Below are 26,404 nucleotides of genomic sequence, written 5' to 3'. Positions count from 1 at the left end.
GGTGTATCTCTGGCTATGTGTATTTTCACCAAAAAAAAAAAAAGGTTGAGAAGTTAGAGGGTTGATATGTTGTGGGGTTGTTAACCAATGTCATAAAACATGTGTACTACTGTTTCATGAGAAAGTACTTGTTCTGTAAGCCTTCACCTGAAGTACAATAAAAAAACAAACAAAAAAAAGATTATAGCCTAGAAAACTTTGTGGGGTGGTTCTACTGTCACATGGGGTTGCTATGAGTACAACAACAACAACAGGAAGGGGGTATGCTTCCTGAAAATGGAAAGGGGACAGCTGCCCTCAAAGAAAATCAATACCTCCTTAGAAAACAACTGGGGGAGGGTTTGGTAATCTCTCTCCAGTCAGTGGAGATGAGGATATGACTGGTTACATTCCTGAGGACTTTGGCTGAGGAGATCAAAGTCTCTTAGAAAATGCGGACAGGAGAAAGACAATAAAATTGGCACTGACTGCAGTAAATAAATGAATTAGAAGGCATCTGCTTCCAAAGTAACCTGGACTGGCCTTAAAGGCCCGTTCTAGTAGGTTATATTTTGAAACACTTTCTTGTCTTCAATCTTTCAGAAAACGAAGGCTAAAACATCTTCTTCAAAAATAATCTCCTGAACCAGTCCTTAATAGCTGGAAATTTAGTATATTTTGTTCTTGTAAGCTCATTGTTCGTGCTTTTTTTTCCCCCGCTCAAGTCTTGGCTAACTTGCCTTTTCAAACATTACTCTGGAGCTTACGGGCATGTTTTCCTGCACTGGGTCTTCTATTTATGTATTGAAAATATAGACTATAATCAGATCTCCTTTCCCTTCACCATCCAGTAAACCCTAAAGAAGCAGGAAATAATTACCATGTTTCCTTTTACTCAAGTAAATTGAACCTTGAGTAGAAAAAAAAAAGACCATAAATTTTAAACGCTTTGATAGACGACTATAAAGTGGTGCTATCTCAAAACTGTACATGGTAAAGTCATGGTTGCTGAGGGAATATTGTAATTATCTTGGGAGAGAAAAGCCAATAAAATAAAATTCATTCTCTTAGACACTTGGCACATGAACTTCTCTACTATAAAAGAGAAAGAAAGGATAACTATACAAGGGAAGCAAGAGCTAGAAGGAACAAGGGTCAGGCTGAGAATCAGTGTTCAAATTGTTCTATGTCTACACTTTTTTCATATATAGGTTTTCGATTTTATCAATTTTAAGATGCATACATTCTTACATTTAAACATCTCTAAAATCAGGACCTATCTTCAAGGAGGTGTTCTAAAATTGATGTCAAGTAATAGTTTAACTGGCAGTTACTTTTTCTTAGTGTTTACATAAAAAAAGTTGTTACTTACAATTAGTGGCATCTTTGATTTGATAATATTAGTAACACTATATTCAAGTGCTGTACCAAGTTCCCCAACATCTTTAATGGAGGTTTGCTCCAGAAAGCAGAGCCCAGGATCACCAACTCATTTAAAAATGTAAATACGTGTGTGCGCGCGAAGAAGGTTGGTTCAGATTGATTGGAATTTTAAAAACTAAATTTCCCACTGAAAAGCACTCTACAGTAAATCTTAGAATATGGAAAAACTCACACCCTAATTTATCACTTATTACCAATTTATCACTAATTACTTATTAAATCAGTAATTGCTTTACTGATCTCTCTGAAGCAAAGCCACCTAACATAATTTGTAGCATACCAAATATTACGAATTTTTATTAGTGAATCATCATTCTTAAACTATGTGACTTTCCAGGTTCTGCACTACTAAAATGATTACAGGCAGTCCCCGATTATGATCGAATTCATTCCTAAGTCGGTCTTTAAGTTGAATTTGTACGAACTCAGAACAGTTAGGTATGGTTTGTATATCTAACATAAGTTAGTCAAATGTTTGTCTTAGTATATAGTGTACCTTTATATGCATAAAAAACATTCAAGGAATACTTCCAGATACACTTAAACATCTTTAATCATACAGTAATAATAATAATGTTTTGATGTGCGTCACAAAGTAGCACGTGTTTCTGATTACAACCACTGGATGTACCTTGAATTTTTGTTATAATAGGCTTAATGGGGGTTGTACGTTAAATTGGATGTTTGTAAGCTGGGGACTGCCTGTATTGTTGCTGCCTTATGCAACATCCGGCACAGAAGTATCCCATAAGCATTACATGTAAGAGACCCAGTTATTTTTCCAAGGAAAATCTTTCTCTGATCTTAGACTGGAACTCATCTAGAAAACATAAGCCAATATGTAGGAAATTCTTTTCTCTTTTTAATGTATTGGTTTTAGTACTTCATTTTAAATATAACTTTTCAAATAAGCATCTATGCTACAAGGAGACACTCTAACACATCATCCCACCACAACACATAACTAACAATGTGTCCATTTAAGGATTCTATGAGTATTGGTGCTTTTGTTAAAAATTATAAGGGATAAAGTAACTATAAAATCTTCTATTCCATTTTGAGTTAAAACTTACAGAATTTAATTAATACCAAAAACAGTACAGGAAAACTGTCATTAATATAATACTTCTATGAGTTAATTATGTGTAGTTTTATTAAATCTGTCTTTACATACATGTCAAAAACATAATTAAATAACATTATGGGAGAATGGATGCCTGGAATTTCTTTGCTATTGATACTAATTAAACAGTTAGTTGCAGTTGAGTTGACTTTGACCCATGGCAACTCCATGTGTGTCAGAGTAGAACTATGCTCCACAGGGTTTTCAATGGCTGATTTTTAAGAAGTGGATTGCCAGACCTTTCTTCCAAGGCACCTCTGGATGGACCTGAACCTCCAACCTTCTGATTAGCCAAGCCCATTCACAATTCGTACCACCCACGGACTCCACTGATACTATATAAAATACTATCAAAAAACCATAAAATCATTTAACAAAAAAGTTCAGCAGTGCATGTAACAATCAACAATTTAAAGGAAGGATAAGTAAACTAGTAAAGAAGATAATGAAAATCATTGAAGAACTTCCACAATACAAAAGGAAAAAAAAAAAAAAACTCTTTTTAACAATAGCAAAAACTAAAAAGTGCACTCAAACCTCAGAAGTCTTCCACAGAAATCACAGGGATCTACACTAGTTGAAATCTATTCTTAAAGAAATAAAACTGGACATTTTAATTTGCTCAAAAAGGACAGATGGGGATTTAAATAAAAAATGCATCTATGAAACAGAAAATAAAAGACGCAAAGTAAAAGGTGACAGATTTAGTTTTTGTTAATATAAACAATGCTGCTTTTAGAGAGGAAAAAAAGGTGATGGATCTAGAAAACAGAAGAAGGAAATTCAGATTCTGCATAGGAATTACTGAAGAAAACAGAACAAAAACTATGCAGAATAGTAAAAAAGAAAATGTCCAGAGTTTACTGTTTTAAGCTAGAACTGAAACCAGAGAGGGTTCATGGAGTCACAGATGAGATTAACCAACACCTCCTCTAAAATAAACTATAATTAAAATTCAAACAAATGAGAAAGACTCCTACTGATGCCCAAGTAGAAAAAGGTATTTACATTAGGAACCAGGTCATCCAAAAACACCTAACCAGAAAACAACTGAGCATCTGCTCCACATAGCACTTGCCCAACTAGGTTCTCACTCAAAGATAGAAAACAACCTTTAAAGACCTCTGAGGTCAGAAATGGACTTTTAAGTTTATATACACACACACACACACACACACACACACACATAAAATTTACAATAGGCATCTTGCTAGTAAAAGGAACAATAATAACCTGAACATATTAGTAAAAAAATTAATAATGAAGAGTTCTGTCTAATAAGAATAGTTGGCGTAAGAAAGATGTGTTTAGTAACTAAATGAGGGGGACAGGATTCCAGAACATTAGAATGAATTACTGAGGAATGGGAAGCTGAGAAGATAAAGTCAAAAGTATTTTCTATCTTCCATAAAAGGGTGGCGCAGTGGTTAAGAGCTGGGCTGCTAACCAAAAGGTCGGCAGTTCGAATCCACCAGGCACTCCTTGGAAACCCTATAGGGCAGTTCTACTCTGTCCTACAGGGTTGCTATGAGTCGGAATTGACTCGACAGCAACGGGCTAGATGAGTAAAGAAATAATAAGTAACGTGTTTTAACTAGAGCACTTTCCAAGCTGACTGTAATATGGAACATTCAAGTACAGTCAACATACAATAAAGGATCTGTGAAAAAGGAAATAAAAGCTTTAATAATGGAATGGAAAAGCTGACTAACAACACACGGACCAAGTGTAACAACCTGATACAAGTTTTTCTCCTGTAAGAGCTTCTAATTAGATCACAAAAAAGACTCCAATAATATGTTGCTTCTACGACACCTTTAAATTGAAAAAAGACAAAGATCGACCTCATCCATAAATACTGATGCCAAAATCTTAATTAAAACATTAGCAAATATTCAGTACAACTAGATGGTGCCCGGCTACCACCACTGACTGCTCTGATGGGGATCACAATTGAGGAACCCGGGCAGAGATGGAGAAAAATGTAGATCAAAAACCCAACTCACAAAAAAAGACCAGACTTACTGGCCTGATAGAGACTGCAGAAGCTCCAAGAGTATGACTCCTGGACACCCTTTTAGCTCAGTAATGAAGTCACTCCTAAGGCTCATTTTTCATCCAAAGATTAGACAGGCCATGAAACAAAAAAAGACTAATGGGGCACAACAGCTCAGGGCCAAGGACTAGAAGGCAGGAACGGACAGGAAAGCTGGTAATAGGGAACCCAAGGTCAAGAAGGGAGAGTGTTGACATGTCCTGGGGTTGTTAATCAATGTTATAAAACAATATGTGTACTATTTAATGAGAAGCTAGTTTGTTCTGTAAACCTTCATCTAAGTACAATAAAAAAAAAAAACAAAAAATATCTTCCAGTAGAACATTAAAAAAAAAAAAGAGAAAATCTTAACATCATCAACAGAAAACAGAAAGGTATCTGCTAAAACTCCAACCATTCCTGAATTAATAAAGTTTTTGTAATAAAAATGGATGGCAGGAAAATTAAGATTACCACACGCAGAAAAAAGAAATAGGAAGCATGCCTCACATCATACATAAAAACAAATTCAAAATGGATTAAGGACCTAAATGTGAAAACTGAAACCATAAAATTCTTAGAAAAAAATGCAGGGGCAAGACTCAGGCCTAACTTTTTTTTCCCCTTGTTTTCCAGTTTTGTTTTGTTTTTTTATTGCACTTCAGGTGAAGGCTTACAGAACAAATAGTTTCTCATGAAACAGTAGTACACATGTTGTTTTATGACACTGGTTAACAACCCCACAACATGTCAACGCTCTAACTTCTCAACCTTTCTTTTGGTGAAAATACACATAGCCAAAGATACACCATTTCAAAAATTTCTACATGCACAGTTCAGTGACATTGACTATACTCTTCCAATTGTGCTGCTATTCTCACTTAAGATGAAGGCTTACAGAACAAAATAGTTTCTCACTGAACAGTTACTACAAACGTTGCCCTATGACAATGGTTAACAATCTCACAACACATCAACAATATCCTTACTCAACCTTGGGTTCCCTATCACCAGCTTCCTTGTCCCCTTCTGCCTTCTGGTCAGGCCTAGCTTTTAACAATGGATTATTTAATAACAAAAGCACAAACAGCAAAAGACAAAATAAATGGGACCTCATAAAAATTAAAAACTTATGTTCATTAAAAGACTTGACCAAAAAAGTGAAAAGACAAGCTACTGACTAGGGGACTATCTTGGGAAACCATTCATCCAATAAGAATCCAATAGCAAAAATATATATAAACTTTCGACACCTTAACAACAAAAAGACAAATAACCCAATCATAAAATGGGCAAAGGACTTACACAGACATTTCACAAAAGAGGACATTCAAATGGCCAGCAAACACATGAAAAATATGCAACATCATTAGCCATCAGAGAGACATAAATCAAAACAATGAGATACCATTTCAGTTCCACTAGGATGGCTAAAATTTAAAAAAAAAGAAAATAATGTTAGGGAGGATGTGGGGAAATTGGAACCCTTTGCCATGCTGGTGGGAATGCAAACAGTACAGCTGGTGGGAAAAACTCTGTGGAGGTTCCTCAAAAAACTAAAAACAGAACTACCATTTGACTCAGCAATTCCACTCCTAACTATATACCCAAAAGACTTTAAAGCAGAGACTCCAACAGAAATTTGTATACCAATGTCCACTGCAGCATTATTCACAACAGCCAAAAGGTGGAAACAACCTAAATGACCATCAACAGATGAATGAATAAACAAAATGTGGTACACACATACAACTGAATACTACTCAGCCAGCAAGTGAACTGGTCTTTTTTATCTCCCCCCGCCCACTTTTTTATTGTTATGCTTTAAATAAAAGTTTACAATTCAAGTTAGTCTCTCATACAAAATTTTACACCTACACTGTTATGTGACCCTAGTTGCTCTCCCTATACTGTGACAGCACACTCCTCCTTTCCACCCTGGATTTCCCATGTTCATTCAACCAGATCCTGAGCCTCTCTGCCTTCTCATCTTGCCTCTGGACAGGAGCTGCCCATTTAGTCTCATGTATCTGCTGGAGCTAAGAAGCGCACTCTTCACAAGTATCATTTTATGTCCCATAGCCCAGTCTAATCTTTGTCTGAAGAGCTGGCCTTGGGAATGGTTTTAGTTTTGGGCTAACAGTCTGGGGGCCATCTCTTCTGGGTCCCTCCAGTCTCAATCAAACCATTAAGTCTGGTCTTTTTTACTAGAATTTGAGTTCTGCACCCCACTTTTCTCCTGCTCCATCAGGGACTCTCTGTTGTGTTCCTTGTCAGGGCAGTCATTGGTGGTAGCTGGGCACTATCTAGTTCTTCTGGTCTCAAGCTGATGAAGTCTCTGGTTTATGTGGCCTTTCCTGTCTCTTGGGCTAATACTTTCCTTGTGTCTTTGGTGTTCTTCATTCTCCTTTGCTCCAGGTGGGTTGGGACCAATTGATACATCTTAGATGGCCACTCGCTAGCTTTTAAGACCCCAAACGTCACTCACCAAAGTGGGATGCAGAACATTTTCTTAAAAAACTTTGTTATGCCAACTGACCTAGATGTCCCCTGAAACCATAGTCTCCAGACCCCCGCCCCTGCTACTCTGTCCCTCGAAGTGTTTGGTTGTATTCAGGAAACTTCAGACATGAAGTCTTGATACATGATGCAATAAGGATGATGCTTGAAGACATTTTGCCAAAGGAAATAAGTCAATCACAAAAGGACAAATATTATATGACTTTACTTACATAAAAAGACAAAAAAGGCAAACGCATAGAGACCAAAGTTTTTCAGTGGTTACCAGAGGTGAGAGGGGAAAGGAGGGGGTTATTGCTTATGGAGTACTTAAGTTTTGGTTTACGGTGATGAAAAAATAGCATCGATTAAAGGTAGGGTTGCACAGCCAATTAATTTAATAGCTGCCAATAAATTGTACACCTGTAAAAAGTCACATTGCCAACAACTGTGTGATGACATACTTGCAACAAGAACAAAAAAGTAGCTGCTGAGACTGCTTATGTACAACCAAATACCTCACAGGATTTAGTTTGTTGGTTTAGAGGTTCAAGGTAATGGTTTCATGGGACATTCCAGTAAACTGGCCTAATAACATGTTCAGTGCTTCTTTTCTACCTCCTAGTTAGCTGCGCAGTGCCTGGGATCTTAAAAGCTTGCAAGCAGCCATCCAAAGCACAACTGATTTCTATTCGTCTGGAACAACGGAGGAAGGAGAGCCAGGAATAGGAAGAAAAAATGGAATGTGTGGCTAGCTGCCCCCATTGACAACTGCTCCTTTACCATGAGACCAGAAGAACTGGATGGTGCCCAGCTTAACTAGTAAAGAATGTCTGCCTTGAGCACTGAGCTCTTTTAAGATCTATCTGTATGGGATCAAACTGACAACAGCAACTTGAAAAACTAGATAGGAAACTTAGGGTGAGAATGGTTGCACAACTCATAGAATATAATCAATGTCACTGAACTATACGTGCAGAAACTGTTGAATTGGTGTATGTTCTGCTATATTTATTCTCAACAATAACAAAAAATAAATTATAAAAAAGAACATTAAAAACAGATGGATGCTTCCTTCATATGATTTAAAAAAGAAAAATCCATACACCTCTAAACAAGAGCAAGATTCCTGCTCCATGCTGAAATACCAGAATCCCAGAAAGACTTGCACAGAATTAAGGAAACAGGAAAAGGATGTCTGCCATCATCACCATTACTCAACATTGTTCAGTACTGCTCTGAAAGTACTAGCCAGTGCAATCAGAAAAGAGTTAAACAAGTACACACATCAGAAAAGAGGCAAGATTAACATTATTTTAATGTGCTGTGATTGTATACCTAAAAAAACCAAGAGAATCAATCAAAAACTAACAGAAGTAATGGGAGTCTGATGGTCAATTATACAATTCACATGAAAATCAACTGCTTTCCTATACACCAAACATTAAGCAGATGGAAACCAGATATCAAGAAAAAACAAAACGCCTAGAAATCAATTTTAGAAACATGTAGGATTAACATAAAGTAAACTACAGAACTTAACAAGAGGAAATAGCACTTAAATAAATAAAAGATATGAAGAAATATAGCTTGTTCATGGATAGGGAGACTGTGTTGTAAAGAGAACAAGAATATTAATCTACAAATGGAATGCAATCATAATAAAAATATCAAAGTTTTTGTTTTTTACCTTGACAAAATGATTCTAAGTTCTTTGGAAGAACAAATATCCCAGAATAGCTGTGAAAATTCTGAAAAAGAAGATCAAGGAAGGGGACTAGCCCTACAAGATGCTAAGAGATGTATGGTCACAGTAATTAAAACAGTATAGAATTTCTACAGCAACAGATGAAGAGATTAAAAGACCACAAAATATACGGCAATTTGGTGGACACATATGATAATCAGGAGAAAAAAAAAGACTATTCAATAAACTGTATGGGGACAAACTGGAAAAAAATGAAGGCAGAATTTTTATTAAAAAATTTCCTGATAAACGAAAAATTTAATGCAAAAATGAAACTATAGAAGTATTAAATAAATATTTTTTTAATCTTGAAGTAGAGAAAACCTTTCAAATCACTGTCTTAAACACTGTATTAAAGTTCAGAAGTGAAAAAGGAAAAGATCAAGAGGAAAAAAATGAGAAAATTATACACAGCAAAAACACCACATGAATAAAAATAAGACAAAAGGCAATCTGAGGAAAATACATACAACATGTATGACAAAGGACTAAAATTCTTAACATACAAAGCAATGGGGTAAAGGATAAACAGAAAACACACAATGATCAAAACATAAAAGGATTCTTGACCTCATCAATATTTTAAAAATACATGTTAAAACAGAAATGTGTGCACCCTAATTAGAAAAGATGGGAAAAAAAAAGAATAACCAGTGTTGGTGACGAAACACAAGCAGACACAAACATGGGTGGAGGGAATATATAAATCTTTTTGGAGGGGATTCTGGTAGGTTCTATGAATTTTTTAAAAAGTAATAGTGTTAGAAGAACATCATGTTTATCATTTAGAAAGAAAACTACTTCTACAACATTAACTCACCAATCTTAGAAGGGAAAAGAGTTTCGTCGTCAAGCTGATCCTGAACCCAAGTCATCAAATAGTCAATATATTTTGGTGCAGAACATTTGATTGGCTTTTTAATATTAGTACCATCTGCCCAATGATATTCGTATCTGGAGAGAAAAATATTTAATATTTTCAAAAACATTAACAAATGTGAAACTTGTATTCAAACCAGGTTCACCTTTTATCAATGGAAGCTATATATAACTTTAATAAATTACTAAAAGTTTTATTGAAGATTTGTGAGAGTTCCCTATAGAATTATTCTGAAATGTGATGGTTATAGTTAGAAGAAAAAAGCGAGTCTGGAGGAAACTCATTCCTGCCTGTTAGGAGGATGCTGAGGACTGGGTAAAGGGCTGATGAATCCACTATATTCTTATACACTTGACCATCAAGTTATCACTAGCAGAACTAAGATTATGAAACTCTTTCCCTGGGGAAGGTGTTAGAGAAACACATTAGGCATGCATTCTTCACACACCGCCCCCTCCTTTTGCTGAGCTAGAATGATTAACAAAGGTCATGTAAAACATCACTGTGTAAAACATTTAAGGCATAGATAAATTCAATTTTTCTATTTTAATTTTTAAAACAAGTTTGAGGAACAAAACTTAACAAAACACAGAATAAAAACATTCCTCCTAAAACACTGTAACAAAAACAGAACCACAAACCCACTGGGGATGTTTTCTCCTTTATAACTGCAGTAAAGTTAGAAAGAATATTTTTTTTTCAAGAGAAAAAATACCCTGATGCCAACTATCAGCACATAAAACTAGTTGTCTATTACAGGAAAAAAGACTGGAAGGAAACATACCAAAACATTAATCCCATCATACTTTGACTTAACATTGCTGGTGATAAAGAGTTCCATCTTTCTTTCAATATTTTTTGAAATTTACTATAATCATATTTTTTAATCTAGCACCTTTATGCCGGATAATTTTTTCTAAATTGTACTGCTTTAGTTTACACTAAATAAGCACATACACAGACACACAAAATCAAATATTAAAAAGCCAGCTAAAAACTTTGCCAAGAATTCATTTACATACTAGAAACAGGAACCATAAATGTTAACAAAATTGAAAAAACCAGAACTTTTGAAATGCAAGATAAACGTAACTCAAATTTTTATCCCTTTATTCCTATGACAGAACATTCATGTTTACGATGATGCAACTATAAAATCAAAACACTGAGTACTCACAGAATAAAGTATTCAATAATAACTAAAAGCTTATAGGTAAAAAAACACCAAAAACCAAACCCATTGCTGTCAAATCGATTCCGACTCACAGAGACCGTATAGGACAAAGCAGAACTGCCCCATAGAGTTTCCAAGGAGTGGCTGGTGGATTTGAACTTTTGGTTAGCAGCCACCAGGGCTCCTTACTCAAACTTCAGAGGTCCTGAAATTTTAATGTTTTCTTCAGTCTCCTGAGAAGTATTCAAGAACTTGTAAAACTGAACTGCCTTTACACAAGAAAGCAAACAGATAATAAAACAAAAATACTTTATTTCACTTATAACAATTAGTGATAAATCTAAAGTAATTCAAACACCTATATAATAGTGTGGAGCCATGGTGGCGCAGTGGCTAAGAGATAGGGCTGCTAACCACAAAGATCGGCAGTTCAAATCTACCAGCTGCTCCTTGGAAACCCTATGGGGCAGTTCTACTCTGTCCTATAGAGTCACTGAGTCAGAATCAACTCAATGGCCAGAGGTTTGGTTTTCACTTTACATAACAGTGTAGGTACCGTGGACCTGCAGACATGACCAGACAGCTTGCTTCAGTGCAGAATTCTGTAATCGTTCCATATAACATGTTGATCTGGTTGAAGAAATCCACAGCTGAAAGGAGAATAGCAGAATTGTGTTAAAACACAGCAAAACATCAAATCTTAGTCAAAGAAAAAATTTACAATGCATTTTAAGTTCCTAGTTGAACCCTTAGGGAGATTCAACAATCAGGTGATACTGTAAATTCTCTTTTTTTAAGTTGTTAGTCCTAAATAAAATTAACTTTTAATATACTCATTTTTAATACATTAAGTTTTTAAAAGAAAAATTTCATTTTTTGTTATCGTTGAGAATATACACAGCAAAAACATACACCAATTCAAGTTTCTACATGTACAATTCAGTGACACTGATTACATTCACTGAGTTGTGCAACCATTCTCACTCTCTTTTTCCGAGTTGTTCCTCTCCCATTAACATTAACTCACTGCCCCCAAAGATTTCTATCTAATCTTTTAAGTTGCTGTTGTCAATTTGATCCCATACAGATGATTCTTAAAAGAGCATAAAGCTCAAGGCAGACATTTTTTACTAGATAAGCTAAACTACTGTTTGGTTTTAAGAAGACTTGGGATATTTTTGGTTGAATGTTTACAGATTATCTTAGGGCAATGGTTTCAGGGATTCATCCAGCTTCCACGGCTCCAGAAAATCTAAAGCCCATGACAACCTGAAATTCTGTTCTGCATTTCCCCCCTTTTGCTCAGGATTCTGCTATAGAATTTTTGATCAAAATGTTCAGTAATGGTAGCCAGGCACCATCCAGTTCTTTTGGTCTGGTGGCAAAGGAGGCAGTTGTTTATGGAGGCAGTCAGCCACACATTCTATATCTTCCTCCTACTCCTGACTCTTCTCATTCCTCTTTTGCTCCAGGCGAATAGAGACTAATTGTTAGGCCTTGGATGACCACTTGTAAGCTTTTAAGACCCCAGGCACTACACAATGAACTAGGAGGCAGAACAGAAGCACTAATACATTATTATTAAGCTTTTAACCAGAAAACAACAGCAGGATAATAAATATTAAAAATAATTCAAACTTAATGAAGAATATTATTGCTGTTCTTAGCTGCTGTCAAGTCAGCCCCCAACTCACGGCAACTCCATGTGTTAAGAGAACTGCTCCATAGGGTTTACTTGGCTATAATTGCTATGAAAGCTGTTTCTTCCATGGAACCCTTGAGTGGGTTTGACCTGCCAACCTTTAGGTTAGTAACCAATTGCAAACTGCTTGCGCTACCCAGGCTCCTTAATGGTGAATATTACATTATTAGAATGTATAATTTTTCCCTTTGGATATTTCATAGTATTCAAGAGAATGAAAAATTCATAGCTTCTAATCAGTCTGGACCAGACAATACCATTCGTGTTAGGAAAGAGAAGAAAAGTGCTGAGGAACAAATATGCTGTGAGGAAGGTATAACTGCTGTGTCAACAGGCATTCTAAAAATCCAATTCATCATAAACATCTGAGGCCTACTGCACAGTCAAAACATGAAAATACAGGTTAAAGTCCTTTGCCCTAGAGTCTCCACCTGACAGAGTGACAAATTTAAGCGAAATGAATAATATAAGATATAGGAAGACAGGATCCAAAGACCAACAATAAGTGCGCAGAATTCAGAAAAAAGCGACACCATGAAGATCTGCTTTGTCAGGTAATGCTTCCTAAAGGAGGTGGAGGATCAGCTAGGTCTGGAAGAAAATGGAAGAGGAAGGGGTAAGTAATACGCTTTAAACTAAGTGAAGCATATCACTGTGCCAAGAGAACTACATAAGCCTTGGAAAGTTTTTAAAAATGTTTTGGTTCCCTGTCTGAAAGAGTCCCTAAAAATCAACTAGGGCTTTTCCAAGTTTCTTAATAAACAGAAACGCTCCACTTCATTAGTCATGTTTCTAAGAAAATAACATTTAGGCACTCAATATTCATTCAAAACAAAGAGCATGCCCAGAAGGTGTTCTGGTTTATTGGTCTAAAGCAGCTGTTCTCCAAATGTGGTCCAGGGATCTCTTCTTTCAGGGGGGTTTGTGAGGTCAAAACTATTTTAATTGCTCTTTTTACTCTCCATCTCTCAAGAGGGTATGGTAGAGTTTCCCAGAGGCTCCATGATGTGTGATATCACAAGAGATTGAATGTAGAAGCAGATACAAGAATCTAGCTGTCTTCTATTCAGCTAGATGTTAAATAAGATTTGCAAAAATGTAAAACACTGACACATTTCTCATTAAAATTTGCTCTGGAAAGCAGCCATTTTTAATAAAAATATCATATTTATGTTGAAACACATAATGCTATTATTTTTAAACAAGTGTAAAAATAACTATTCAAAAAATTTCTTAGTTTTAATTTCTAACAGTAACTATCACTAGATATAACCTACATAATTCAAAACTCTTTGGGATCCTCAATAATTTTTAAGAGAATAAAGGGAGTCTGCAACCACAGGTTTGAGACCACTGATCTAGAACAATAAGTCTCAAAGACAAACCTAAGGCTGAAAAAAGCCGACAGATGCCTTCAGAATTGTTGCTGTCGAGTTAATTCCAAACTCACAGTGACCCCGCCCACATGTGCAGGGTAGAATTGATCCATAGAGTTTTCAAGGCTGTGACTTTTTGGAATCAGATCACCAGAGCTGTCTTCTGAAGCGCCTGTGGGTGAATTGAAACCGCCAACATTTCACGTAGTAGTCCAGCGTTTAACTCTTTGCGCTATGCACTACCCAGGGGGCTCGACTTCAGAATGACATGATAATTTGAATACAGTTTAAAAACAAAGATTTTCTTTTTAATAGCTAAAACTTCACATGGTTCAGATATCAAAACAATATATAAAAATATACAGTGAAAAATCTAAATTCTAACCCCTCCAACTCCAACCCTTATACACAAATAACCACTTTATTGATTTTCTGTCTCCCACATCCTAAGTTTCTAAGTTTCTCAACCCTTTCTTACACATAGTACAGAGCATACTACAGAGCTCCTCACCTTGTTTTTTGCTCTTAGCAATATGCATATGGCTAAGAAAAACAAAGGCTAGACTCCATTTTCCCAAGGAATCATTTCTTTAGTTGTAAAAGAGAAAACTGGCCAGGAAGCTGCCTGTGATCCACCCAGATATTCACTACTTCCATTTCTTAACGCCAACCATAGCTCTCTACTTGTTTTCAACTTAGTAAAGAAGTTAAAAATTGAAACTGCAATATTAGTTATTAGCAAATACCTGTAATTCAGTAAAGCATTTTCCCTTTGCTCAAGGAAAACCAAAAGGCATGTGAACACCTGCAATTAGGTACGCCACTTTTTGCCTTTCCTCTATGACAATGGGAAAAACGTTTAACTGCACCAGTGTAGACTACGTATTTCTATTCTCTCTCCATGTAGCAATTCACCATTCATCAAGATGTGACTTAGCAATTACTATTCTAAAGATGGAGAAACCACCATTAAAACTTTCAGGAAGTCTTGTTTTAAATCCCCTGGCAAACTGCAATTCTATTCTAGACAACTTTAAAGACCAAGTTAAGTGTACAGGATAAAATTTACTATATGATCCCAAATGACTCCATTGAAAAAATATCATACACTCAAGCTCTATACTAGTTTAATCTTGAAATTTTAGCACAGGTTTCATCTTTGGATTTAAGTGAGCTGGTTAAGACACAGTACTTTCAAAATTTTCTCTTTGTCTTTTAACATTCTGACTATGCTGTGTCAGGGCATGGATCTTTTGTTATTTATCCTACTTTGAGTTTTTGAGCTTCTTAGATGTGTTTTTCATGTTTGGGGAGTTTTCAGCCATTATTTCTTCAAATATTTTTTCTGCTCCTTTCCTTTCCTTCTGGTACTCCCATTGTAAGTATGTTGGTGCATTTAATGGTGTCCTACAGGTCTCTGGGGCTGTTCATTTTTCATCACACTTTGTTCTTTCCATTTTTCAGAATGTATAAAATCTAACGATCCATCTTCAAGTTCACCAATTCTTTCTTCTGCCAGCTCAAATATACAACTGAGCCTTTCTAATGAATTCTGTATTTCATTAGTTATTATACTTTTCAACTCCAGAATTTCCATTGGGTTCTTTTTTATAACTTCTCTTTACTGATATTCTGTATTTGATGAGTCATTTTCATCATACTCTCCTTTAATTCTTTAAAAATGGTTTCCTTTAGTCCTGTGAACATATTTAGATTAGTTGCTTTGAAGTCTTTGTCTGCTAGGCCAAACATCTGGGCCCCCTCAAAGGCAATAGCTACAGTCTGCTTTTTCCCCCCGAACAAGGGTCATACTATCCTGTTTCTTTGCATGTCTCATATATATATTTTATAAACTGGATATTTTAGATAAAATATTTTACCAACTCTAGATTCTGACTGCCTCTCTACCCAACCACTAATGCTTGTGGTTATTACTGTTTTTTCTTTATTGGCTTGCCTGGACTAATTCTGTGAGTTCTATTTCTCCCTCCAGTGTGCAGCCTGTGATGTCACTACTCAGGTGCCCCCCTCCTCTTACCTTGTTTTTAAGCATGGCTACCTATGAGTTACCCCTGGGTCAGTATAGCTTAGTGTTTAGCCAGTGATCAGTCAGAGGTATGCTTAAGCCCCTTTAGCCAGAAAGGCTTCCTCCCTTTACTAATGGATCTATGTGAGGCTTGGGGAATGCCTTCAAGTCTGCCCCATGTTCATTCAGGGACTAGTAGCTCTCAAGGGCCACTCCAGTTGCTCCTGAGTGGGTATAGCCTAGCACAGGCACACACTCTTAGCAGGGCCATTTTTCAACTTCTTTTTCCTCTTTCTCTGTTAAATTTCTGGTTGGTCTGCCATTAAGTTTGCTGCTAATAGTTTCGTGTAGCTATGAGCCTTCTCTTAATTGTTCCTCCCTCCAACTGGGGGCTATGTTGGGGGTTGGGGGCAGGCGGCAGGGATGTATGGTAGCCCATAGTCTTCTCAACTTGCCCTTCCCAGTGTGGAGCCTCCATTCTCTGGGAGGGAGTCGGCAAGACAAGGGATGACAGGAGTCAGTGGGCCATCTCATCCTGGGGTAAAACCATAGCCTTACAACCAGGAACTAGTAGGAAAGGGAGCCTCCATTTTCTTGACCCGTAAACCTGTTGCCATCGAGTCGATTCCGACTCGTAGCGACCCTACAGGACACAGAACTGCCCCACGGGGTTTCCAAGGAGCAGATAGTGGATTTGAACTGCTGACGTTTTAGTTAACAGCTGAGCTCTTAACCACTGCACCACCAGGGTTCCATTTTCTTGACAGTAGTATCCATAATGCAGACCTGGGGATGGGGATAGGGGTAGGGACGGGAGCAAGATCTGTCTTAATAACCACTGACTCCCACTCTTCTTACTGAGATTTAGTAGTTTAGTGAATAAATGCTTCTCAATTTTCTGTATGCCCTTAGGTCTATTTTCTGAGACTTTTAATGGTTACATCGTATAATTTTCACCAGCTAAATGGTTGTTTCACTGGGGAGAGCATCTGCCAAGCTCCTCACAGCCCCATTCCGAAATCCCATCCCTAAGGCACAGTACTGATCATTCCAAATTTGGGGCCTACTAAGCTTTGCAAGGAGCCCTCATGGTGCAACGGTTAAGTGATTGGCTGCTAACCAGAAGGTTGGCCGTTTGAATCCACCAGCAGCTCTGCAGGAGAAAGACCTGGCGATCTGCTCTATAAAGATTATAGCCTTGGAAACTCTATGGGGCAGTTCTAATCTGTCCTATAGTGTCACTACAAGTTGGAATCGATTAGACAGCATACAATTTAGCTTTACAGTAATCTCCTAGGGACAGAGAACAGACTAACAACCTAGACAGCGTTCTAAGAGCTTTTAGTGGCTGCCGCAACATTTACCAATTATCTCTAGAGCCAACTTAAATAGGCTCCCACTAGTTAAAGATGGGACATTTTGAAGATCAATATAATAATAACTATAATGAATTGATATTATGTACCTATATATACATATATTTAAGTGTATGTGTATATAAATATATATAAATATATATATACATACATATATACATATATATACACACATATATGGATATACATACACATAAAAAGTATGTTTAAATCCATGCGTCCTTGAGGTTCCTTGGAAGATACTAGGAAACCAACTTATTATTGTGAAAATGGGTAAATTAAGGGAAAGAATCAAGTACTATCCCGACTATACTAGCTTCCTATTGCTAATATGCGGCTAGTAACAAATTATAGGTAGTCCCCGACTTATGATGGGGTTTCCGCTCTGACGACTCCATCATAAGTCAAATACCTCTTTTTACTTTTAGTTTTCATTATTATTGCCTTTTATTATCAGTATTTTTATAAACTCAATCTTTGAACATCTTCAAGTGAACATCTGAGAATGATAATATCAGCAAATTGTGGGCTGCAACACTGTATGTAGCACTAACGATAAAATTTAACAACAACAAAAAAACAGCCGTAAGTGCGGTTCGTCATAACTCAAATACGTCGTAAGTCGGGAACTACCTGTGCTACAAACTTAGTGGCTCAAAACAAAACAAATTTATTATCTTATAGTTCTGGAGGTCAGAAGTCCGAAACAGGTCCTATGGGACTAAAGTCAAGGTGAAGGCAGGGCTGTGTTCCTCTGGAGGCTCTAGGGAGAACCTGTTTCCTTGCCTTTTCCAGCTTCTAGAGGTTGCCTACATTCCTTGGCTCATGGACAATCAGCCAATCCTATCACTCCGACCTCTGCTTACATTGTCATATCTTTTTTCTCTGACTCTCTTGCCTCCCTTTTTCATTTATAAGGACACTTGTGATTATACTGGGCTCATCCAAATATCTATATGGAGCCCTGGTGATGCAATCGTTAAACTCTTGGCTGCAAACTGAAAGGTTGGCAGTTTGACTGGAACCGACCCAGAGAAAGACCTGGCGATCTGCTCCCATAAAGATTACAGCCTAGTCCCCTGAAGTCTTCTTAAAACCAAACAATAGTTCAGCTTAACTAAAACAGAATGTTTGCCTTGAGCATTCTGCTTTTTTAAGATCTATAAGGGATCAAACTGATAGTAGCAATTTAGATTGACAATAGACGACTAGCTAGGAACCTTAGGGAGCAGGGAGTTTATGTTAATGGCGGAATAACAACTCAGAAAAGGAGGGTGAGAATGGCTACATAACCAGACCACTTGTAATCAATATCACTGAATTGTACGTGTAGAAGCTGTTGAATTGGTTTATGTTTTGCTGTGTATATTCTCAACGACAACAACAACAAAAAGATTACAGCCTAGAAAACCCTATGAGGCAGTTCTACTCCGTCACATGGGTTCGCTATGAGTTGAAATAGCCTGGACGGTACCTAACGACCACCACCACCAGCAGCCCAATACCCAGGATAATCTATCACAGATCCTTAACTTAATCACATCTGCAAAATCCTTTTTGCCATATAAGGTAACATTCACATGTACTAGGGATTTAGACATGGAATCTTTAGGGGGGCGTTATTCTTCCCAGACAATGACTTTCCTGTATAAGTTGTACCTCAGGATAACCAAATAGTTGACATGGGAAAGTTTCTCTTTTATATAGATTTTTAGCTAATAAAAAAAGGAATGACAGAATTAGAGTATCACCACTTTGCATCCCCTAATGAATTAATGACTCTAGATCTGCACTGTCCAGTAGCTTAACTACTAGGCTCATGTGGCTATTGAGCACTTGAAATGTGCAGTCTAAACTGAGATGTGCTATAAGTGTAAAATACACACCGGATTTGGAAGACTTACTACAAAAAAAGGACTGTAAAAATATCTCATTAATAATTTTTATATAAAAAATAATTTTTATATTGATAACATGTTGAAATGAGCCAGAGATATTAAACAAAATATATTAATAAATTTTACCTGTTTTTTTAAATGTGACTACTAAAAAATTTAAAAATTACAGATGTAGCTTACATTACACTTCTACCAGATAGCACAGATCAAAGCAATGATTACAACAGCTGCTTAAAACCACACAGAAAGACAACTACACGTTATGGAAGTATCTACACTGATGCACTGATGGATGTATAAACCACCACCTATGAAGCAGGCTTGCAAAAAGCAAACAAACAAAAAAATTTGAACCTGATTTTGATCAAGGCTCTAGATCTGCCTGTCCAGCATAGGAGCCACTAGCCACATATGGCTATTTACATTTAAATTAGTTAAAATTTAATTTAAAATTCAGTCACACTAGCCACATTTCAAGTGCTAAGTAGCCACAGTGCAGAACAGAGAACATTTCCACATCGCAGAAAATCCTACTGGACAGTGCTGCTCTAGGTCTAACATTTACAGGAAATATGAAGAGGAACAGGACATGATAATGGATGCCTTGGGGATACGATCTGCAAAATTCATACCATGGAAAACAAATGACCATGTTTCTGCAACTACAACAACAAAATAACGACGGAAGAAGACTGCAATGTGGGAAAACCTATGGATTAAAAGAGATTCAAGAAATAATGTACAGGCCTCATTTGGATCCTGATTTAAACCACCATAGGTAAAAAAAAAAAAAAAAAAAAAAATTTCTAGGACAATCAAGGAAATACGAACAATGACTGTGTATCTGATAATGTTAAGAAATGATGGTATTCTCATTATCTTTAAAAGGGGGGTTCTTGTGTTTTAGAGATACTTACTGCGATAATTATAGATAGAATAACATGTCTTGGATTTGCTTCAAAATGATCAGGGTGGGATATAAAAGAAACATGATTAGCCATGAACTGGTAACTGTTGAAACTGGATAACGGATACATGGGAATTCATTATACTAGTTTCTCTACATTTGTATCTTTTAAAATTTCCATTAAAAAGTTTTTAACAAATTAAATTTCTTCTTACCAGCTCTCTGCACTACCGACCAGCCAAACAACAACCCTAGCTTCGGCTGCAATGGACTTTGTTGTTCTCATACACAGGCAGATGAGTGCTGTTGGGGGTGGGGTGAAAGGAACAATGGCACAGATGGATTCCCTACAAAGTCACGGTCCACCACAGATAGAATCTTTGCAGCCATCAATTTTTCATTTGACCTTACTCAGCTAGTCATATCATTCTTCTCAGAAATTACCCCAAAGAACCCATCGTTTCTCCTCAGGTCCCTCTACTCAACCACGCAAGTTACCGTCAAGTATTCTGAAGAGCACAGCACAGTTTTGGATACATTTGTACTGATGTGCGTCTTTATAACCTATTACAACAGTCATACCTGCAAAAGAAAATTAACAAAAACAAAACAAACAACAACAAAAAAAACCAAGCAAAATCTTTATATAACCAGTGAAGCTGAATGTTATTAAAAACTTACTGTTAACAGCAATCCATTCATTGAGGTCCTCTCCCTCTGGCAACATAACAGCTTGTCTCAGATTCCCACTTCCTAGAGTTGCTTCTGCATGTTTTAAGAGTTCATACTGATGAGACCCTTCTGGGATATTCTTCTTTGGTTTGAATGTTTTAGAAGAACGGCTACTGCTGTTAAGTGAAAATTACATCAATTTTTAGGATGGGAAGCAGAATGGCGTAATTTTAGGCATAAAAATTGTTCTGTAAAATAAAATACTCCCTGAAAAATGCCAGAATGAAGGGGAAAAATGATGATCACAATAAAAGAATGCTTTAATTTTTTTTCTGCACATAAAAATAAGATTAGCAAACCAATTTCACAAAGAAGGCAATTTTACTATGCCTCGTGAAGCAGTCTGATATAATAGAAAGGGACGCTTTACCAAAAGAAGAAGAAATCTGGATTTTACTCCATCACCACTGAGCCTGTGACTGCCCAAGAAACCAAACCTCCTTTTTGCCTCAATTTCCACCTACAAAAAATGGTGTTGGGAGGGAGGCAGAGAATTGGAATAAATAATCCTTCAGGTTCTCAAGAAGGAGCCCTGGGGGTGCAACGGTTAAGCGCTCAGCTGCTAACTGAAAGATTGGTGGTTAGAACCCACACAGCTGCTCTGTGGATGAAAGACATGGCGATCTGCTCCCATAAAGATTATAGCCTAGGAAACTCTATGAGGCAGTTCTTCTACTCTGTCACATTTGGGGCACTGTGAGTTGGAAATGACTTGACAGCACCTAACAACAAGGTTCTCATAGCTCAAAAATCCAGTTTTCTATACCAAAATATTTGGTGATACTAACATTTTTATCACTATTTCACACAATCCATAAGGAAAGTTCTCTTACTATTGAATTTTAAGAGTTCTTTGTATATTTTGGACACAAGTGCATTATTAGATACGTGTTTTGCAAATATTTTCTCCCTGTACGTGGCTTGTCTTTTTGTTCTCTTAGCAGTGTCTTTTACGGAGCAGTTTTTAATGTTAATAAGGTATAACTTATCAATTTTTTCTTTTACGGATCATGTTTTTCTTATTGTTTCTAAAACTTATTGCCAAACCCAAGGTCACCTGGATTTTCTCCTATGTTATCTTCTAGAAGCTGTACAGTTTTGTGTTTAATATTTAGATCTATTATCCATTATAAGTTAATTTTTGTCAAAGATGTAAAGTAAGTTTCTAGGTTCATTATTTTGCATGTGGATGTCTAGTTGTTCCAGCACCATGTGTTGAAAAGACTATCCTTTCTCCGCTGAACTGCCTTTGCTCCTTTGTCAAAGATCAGTCGACTCTATTGGCATGATCTATTTCTGGACTCGTTATTCTGTTCCAGTGACCTATTTGTCTGTTTCTTCACCAACAGCATACTGCACTCCTAGGTTTTTACCCAAAAGAGCTGAAACCCTATGTCCACACAAAAACCTGCACACAAACGTTTACAGCAGTTTTATTCATAATTGCCAAAAACTGGAAACAACCAAAATGCCCTTCCATAGCTGAATGGACAAACTGTGGTACATCCATACCAAAAACCCAAACCAAACCCACTGCCATCAAGTCGATTCCGACTCACAGCAACCCCACAGGACAGAGTAGAACTGTCCCATAGGGTTTCCAAGGCTGTATTCTTTATGGACAGAGGCAGCCACATCTTTCTTCTGCAGAATAGCTTGTGGGTTCGAACTGCCAACCTTCTGGTTAGCAGCCTAGCACTTAACCACTGCGCCATGAGGGATCCCTCATACATCCATTCAGAGGAGAATTATTCAGTGATAAAAAGAAATGAGCTATCAAGACACAAAGAAATGGTGGAACTTTAAATGCATATTGCTAAATTAGAAGCCAGTGAAAAAGCTACATACTGTATGATTCCAACTACATGACAGTCTGGAAAAGGCAAAATTATAGGCAGTAAAAAGATGGGTGGTTGCCAGGGGCTCAGGGGGAGGAAGAGAAGGATGAACAGTGAAGCACAGGACATTTTAAGGGCAGTGAAACTATTCTGTATGACACTGTATGGTGGATACATGACATTACGCATTTGTCAAAATCCAAAGGACTGTACATCATAAAGAGTGAACCTAATCTAAACTACGGACTTTAGTTAATAATAATGTATGGATACCAGTTTATCAATTACAACAAACGTACCAAACTAATGCAAGCTGTTAACAACAGGAGAAACTGCGTGTAAGGAAGAGAGGGCATGTATGGGAACTCTCCGTACTATCTGTGCAATGTTTCTGTAAATGAAAAACTGCTCTAAATAAACAAAGTGTATTAATTTTTTTTTTAAAGGGCAAAGGATTTGAATAAACATTTCTCCAAAGAAGACATACAAATGGCCAATAAACACAAGAAGATGTTCAACATTATTAGTCATGAGAAAAATGCAAATCGAAACCACAATGAGATAACACTTCACACCCACTATGATGGCTTTAATACAAAAAATAATACAGTAATAACAAGTGTGGATGAGGCTGTGAAAAGCTGGGACCCTCATACACTGCTGATGGGAACGTAAAATGGTATACCCTATTTGGAAAACAGTTTAGCAGCTCCTCAAAAGCTTAAACATAGTTACAATATGACCCAGCAATTCCACTCCCAGGTCTATACCCAAGAGAAATGAACACACGTTCACACAAAAACCTGTACGTGAATGTTCATAGCAGCATAATTCACAATAGCCAAAAAGTTGAAACAACCCAAATATCCATCATCTGATGAATGGATATAAACAAAATGTGGTACATCCATACAATGGAATATTATTCATCCATAAAAAAGAATGAAGTACTGATACAGGCTACAAGATGGATCCCCACTGCCACCGAGTCAATTCCGACTCAGAGCAATCCTAGAGGACAAAGCAGAAATGCCTCCCAGGGTTTTCTAGCAGCGGCTGGATGAACCTCGAAAACATTGTGCTAAATGTTTCGTAGGATTACATGATGCCATGGATAATAAATGGCCAGATTAGACAAATCTACAACTCAATGGCAATGAGTTTGGTTTTTTGTTTTTATAGAAACAGAAAGCAGACTAGTGGTCTACTTCCAGGGGAATGGAGAGTAACTGCTAATGTGCATGGGATTTCTTTTTGGGGTGATGAAAAATGTTCTAGAATTAGTGGTGATGGTTGCACAATTCTATGAATATATTAAAAACCACTGAATCGTACACTTTTAAAAAGGTGACTTTTATGGTATGTGAATTGTATCTTAATAAAACTGTTATCGAAAAAACAAAAGTTTCAATATGATCACAGCATGTAGAGCAAGGGCAAATTACCAAAGACAAAATTTAAAAGAAATTAACAGCCTCACATTTAGGTCCAAAAAGCAATAATACATCCACAAACAAACCACTAACTAAACATCAACTCATAAGCAAAAGATTGGGGGTGGTGGTGGTGGGGGGTGTTACTGTTCTAGTAATATGGAAATTTGTAATTAAAATCTGCATCACACATTCTTTAACATGGTAATCATACTCTGGAAACTATGCCCTTAATAACCCAAAGGAGGGAAAACGCAATTTGGACAGACATTTTTAGTACCGCTATTTCATAATAGCAAAATAATAGAATCCAAATTTCTCACAATGAAGAATTGGTTAAATAAACCCTGATATAGTAATCTTGGAGCCCTGGTGGCACAGTGGTTAAGAGCAGGGCTGCTAACCAAAAGGTGAGCAGTTCGAATCCACCCAGCCAGCTCCTCGGAAACCCTATAAGGCAGCTGTACTCTCCTCTAGGGTCGCTATGAGTCGGAATCTACTCGACGGCAACGGGTTTGATTTTTATAGGAATCTTACGACACACTGCGTAATACATAATGACAAGTATGTGGATTATGTCCATAACTAAATGGATATTTATTCAACCATATAACGCATACTTAAGCAATAATGCAATATAAAGAGTGTTCCCTGAGAATAAAAAATTAGGTCCCAAAGCAATGCTTCTCAAACATTAATGTGTGTAAGAATCATGAGAGGATTTACATACTTTTCCATTCCAGCCTCATTTGGGCCAGTATCTCTAACACGAGTTTATATCAAGGGAAAGAGAAGTTAGTTAACTTATCAAAGTCACTAAGTGGGCAGAATCAGAACTGGACAGTTCGGTCTGGCTGCAGGGAGTGCATTTTAACTCGGAGCTTCTCAAACTGCCGAGCTCCGCATTTTTCGGAGGCGGCATTTTTCCGTGGGGGTAATTTCAAATACTGACAATAATAAAACCAGATACATAACGGAGAAAAATCTAAGGTAGAATGGAACGTTTTCTGAGGCTGGAAAGAAATGTGAAGCCCGCAGCGCGGCCCGGGGCTCCGCCCCCCGATCGTCTCTCCGCCCTCAGGAGCGCTCGGGCGGAAAAGTTTGGAGGCGCTACCGACCTCGGGGCCTTTCGACTCCTCAACCTTTTCCGTCCGCTTCCTTTGCCTCGGCCTTCATCTCCGTCAGCCTCCCTTCACGACCCAGCCCCGCGCTCCCCGCCCCCAGCAGACCCGAGCAGGGGCAGAACAAACGCCGGCTACCCCGACCCCGAGGCCCAGATGGGCCCCGGCCCTCGCCTCAGGTCCCCCGAACGCCCTCCCCGACCCCGGCGCTTGGCTCCGGCGCCCCCGGCCCGGCCACACTCACAAGAGGAAGCTCATCTTCGGTCCTTAGAGGGGAGGGGCCACCGCCCCCCGCCGCAGACAGGATTCGGAGTCGGCGCAGGAACCGAGAGGAAGCCGATGGTCCTCAGCCCGCGGACAGCGGAAACCCGAGCCGCCGCTGCTCCGAGCCGGGAGTCAAGCCGGTGCAAGCCAGTAGAAGCCGCTGCGCCCACCTCGCCCGCCTCCCCCGCTTCGTCAATCCGAAATGCGGAACTAGCAAAATCTCGCGAGCTAAGGGTTTGCCCCTGCCCCGCCCGCCGATAGGGACGAGACGCGCCCTTTAGCCACGCCCCCTTTTAGAGCTCAGCCAGTCAGCAGCCTCCAGGCAGGGAGTTCGCTTTCTTGCACGCGTGGTCCTCCGTCTAGGTGAGGCCAGCTAGGTACTGCTGGGTTCTGTGCTTGCTACCTAGGTCGTATGGGGGTCTCTATGAGCGCTGTCCATCCCTGCAATTTTTAAAATTTAATTTATTTATTATTAAGATATAATTCACATGCTGTAAAATTCATCCTTCTAAAATGCACACTTAAGTAGGATTTTTTTTTTTGTATGTTCACAGAGTCTCGCAACCATCATCACTAATTCGAGAATATTTACATCACCCCGGAAATAAACCCCGTCTCCATTAGCACTCACTCTCCATTCTCCCCTTCTCCCAACTCCTGGCAATCATTAGTCTAGTTTCTGTTTCTATGAATGTGTCTAATCTGGATATTTCATATTAATGGAATCATAGAATACAGTCTTTTGTGTCTGGTTTCCCTCACTTACCATAATGTTTTCAAGGCTCATCCATGTTGTATTCTGTATTAGTACTTCATTCCTATTTATGGATGAATAATATTTCATTGTATAG

At 37.8% G+C, this 26,404-nt stretch overlaps 1 protein-coding gene across 2 annotated transcripts in view; it reads right to left on the bottom strand.

Moving 5' to 3' along the window:
* The window catches only part of MOB1A (MOB kinase activator 1A), a 31,047-nt gene extending 5,303 nt beyond the window's left edge, over positions 1–25,744 (bottom strand). Inside the window, exons 1-4 of one of the 2 annotated variants that reach the window (XM_004369187.2) lie at positions 25,534–25,744; positions 20,847–21,013; positions 11,437–11,530; positions 9,647–9,780 (exon numbers count right to left, since the gene is read on the bottom strand). In XM_004369187.2, the coding sequence (XP_004369244.1) occupies positions 9,647–9,780; positions 11,437–11,530; positions 20,847–21,013; positions 25,534–25,547 (409 nt within the window). In that variant the 5' untranslated portion in view covers positions 25,548–25,744. Of the gene's footprint in view, positions 1–9,646; positions 9,781–11,436; positions 11,531–20,175; positions 20,214–20,380; positions 20,822–20,846; positions 21,014–25,533 lie in introns of those variants that run through there. The other variant, XM_023732563.1, reaches the window with a different exon arrangement.
* Between the last annotated feature and the right edge of the window lie 660 nt (positions 25,745–26,404).

Source organism: Trichechus manatus, unplaced genomic scaffold (assembly GCF_000243295.1).
Source record: "Trichechus manatus latirostris isolate Lorelei unplaced genomic scaffold, TriManLat1.0 scaffold00004, whole genome shotgun sequence".
NCBI lineage: Eukaryota > Metazoa > Chordata > Mammalia > Sirenia > Trichechidae > Trichechus > Trichechus manatus.
Note: the sequence above shows the minus strand (reverse complement) of the source record. Positions and strands in the feature narration are given on the sequence as shown.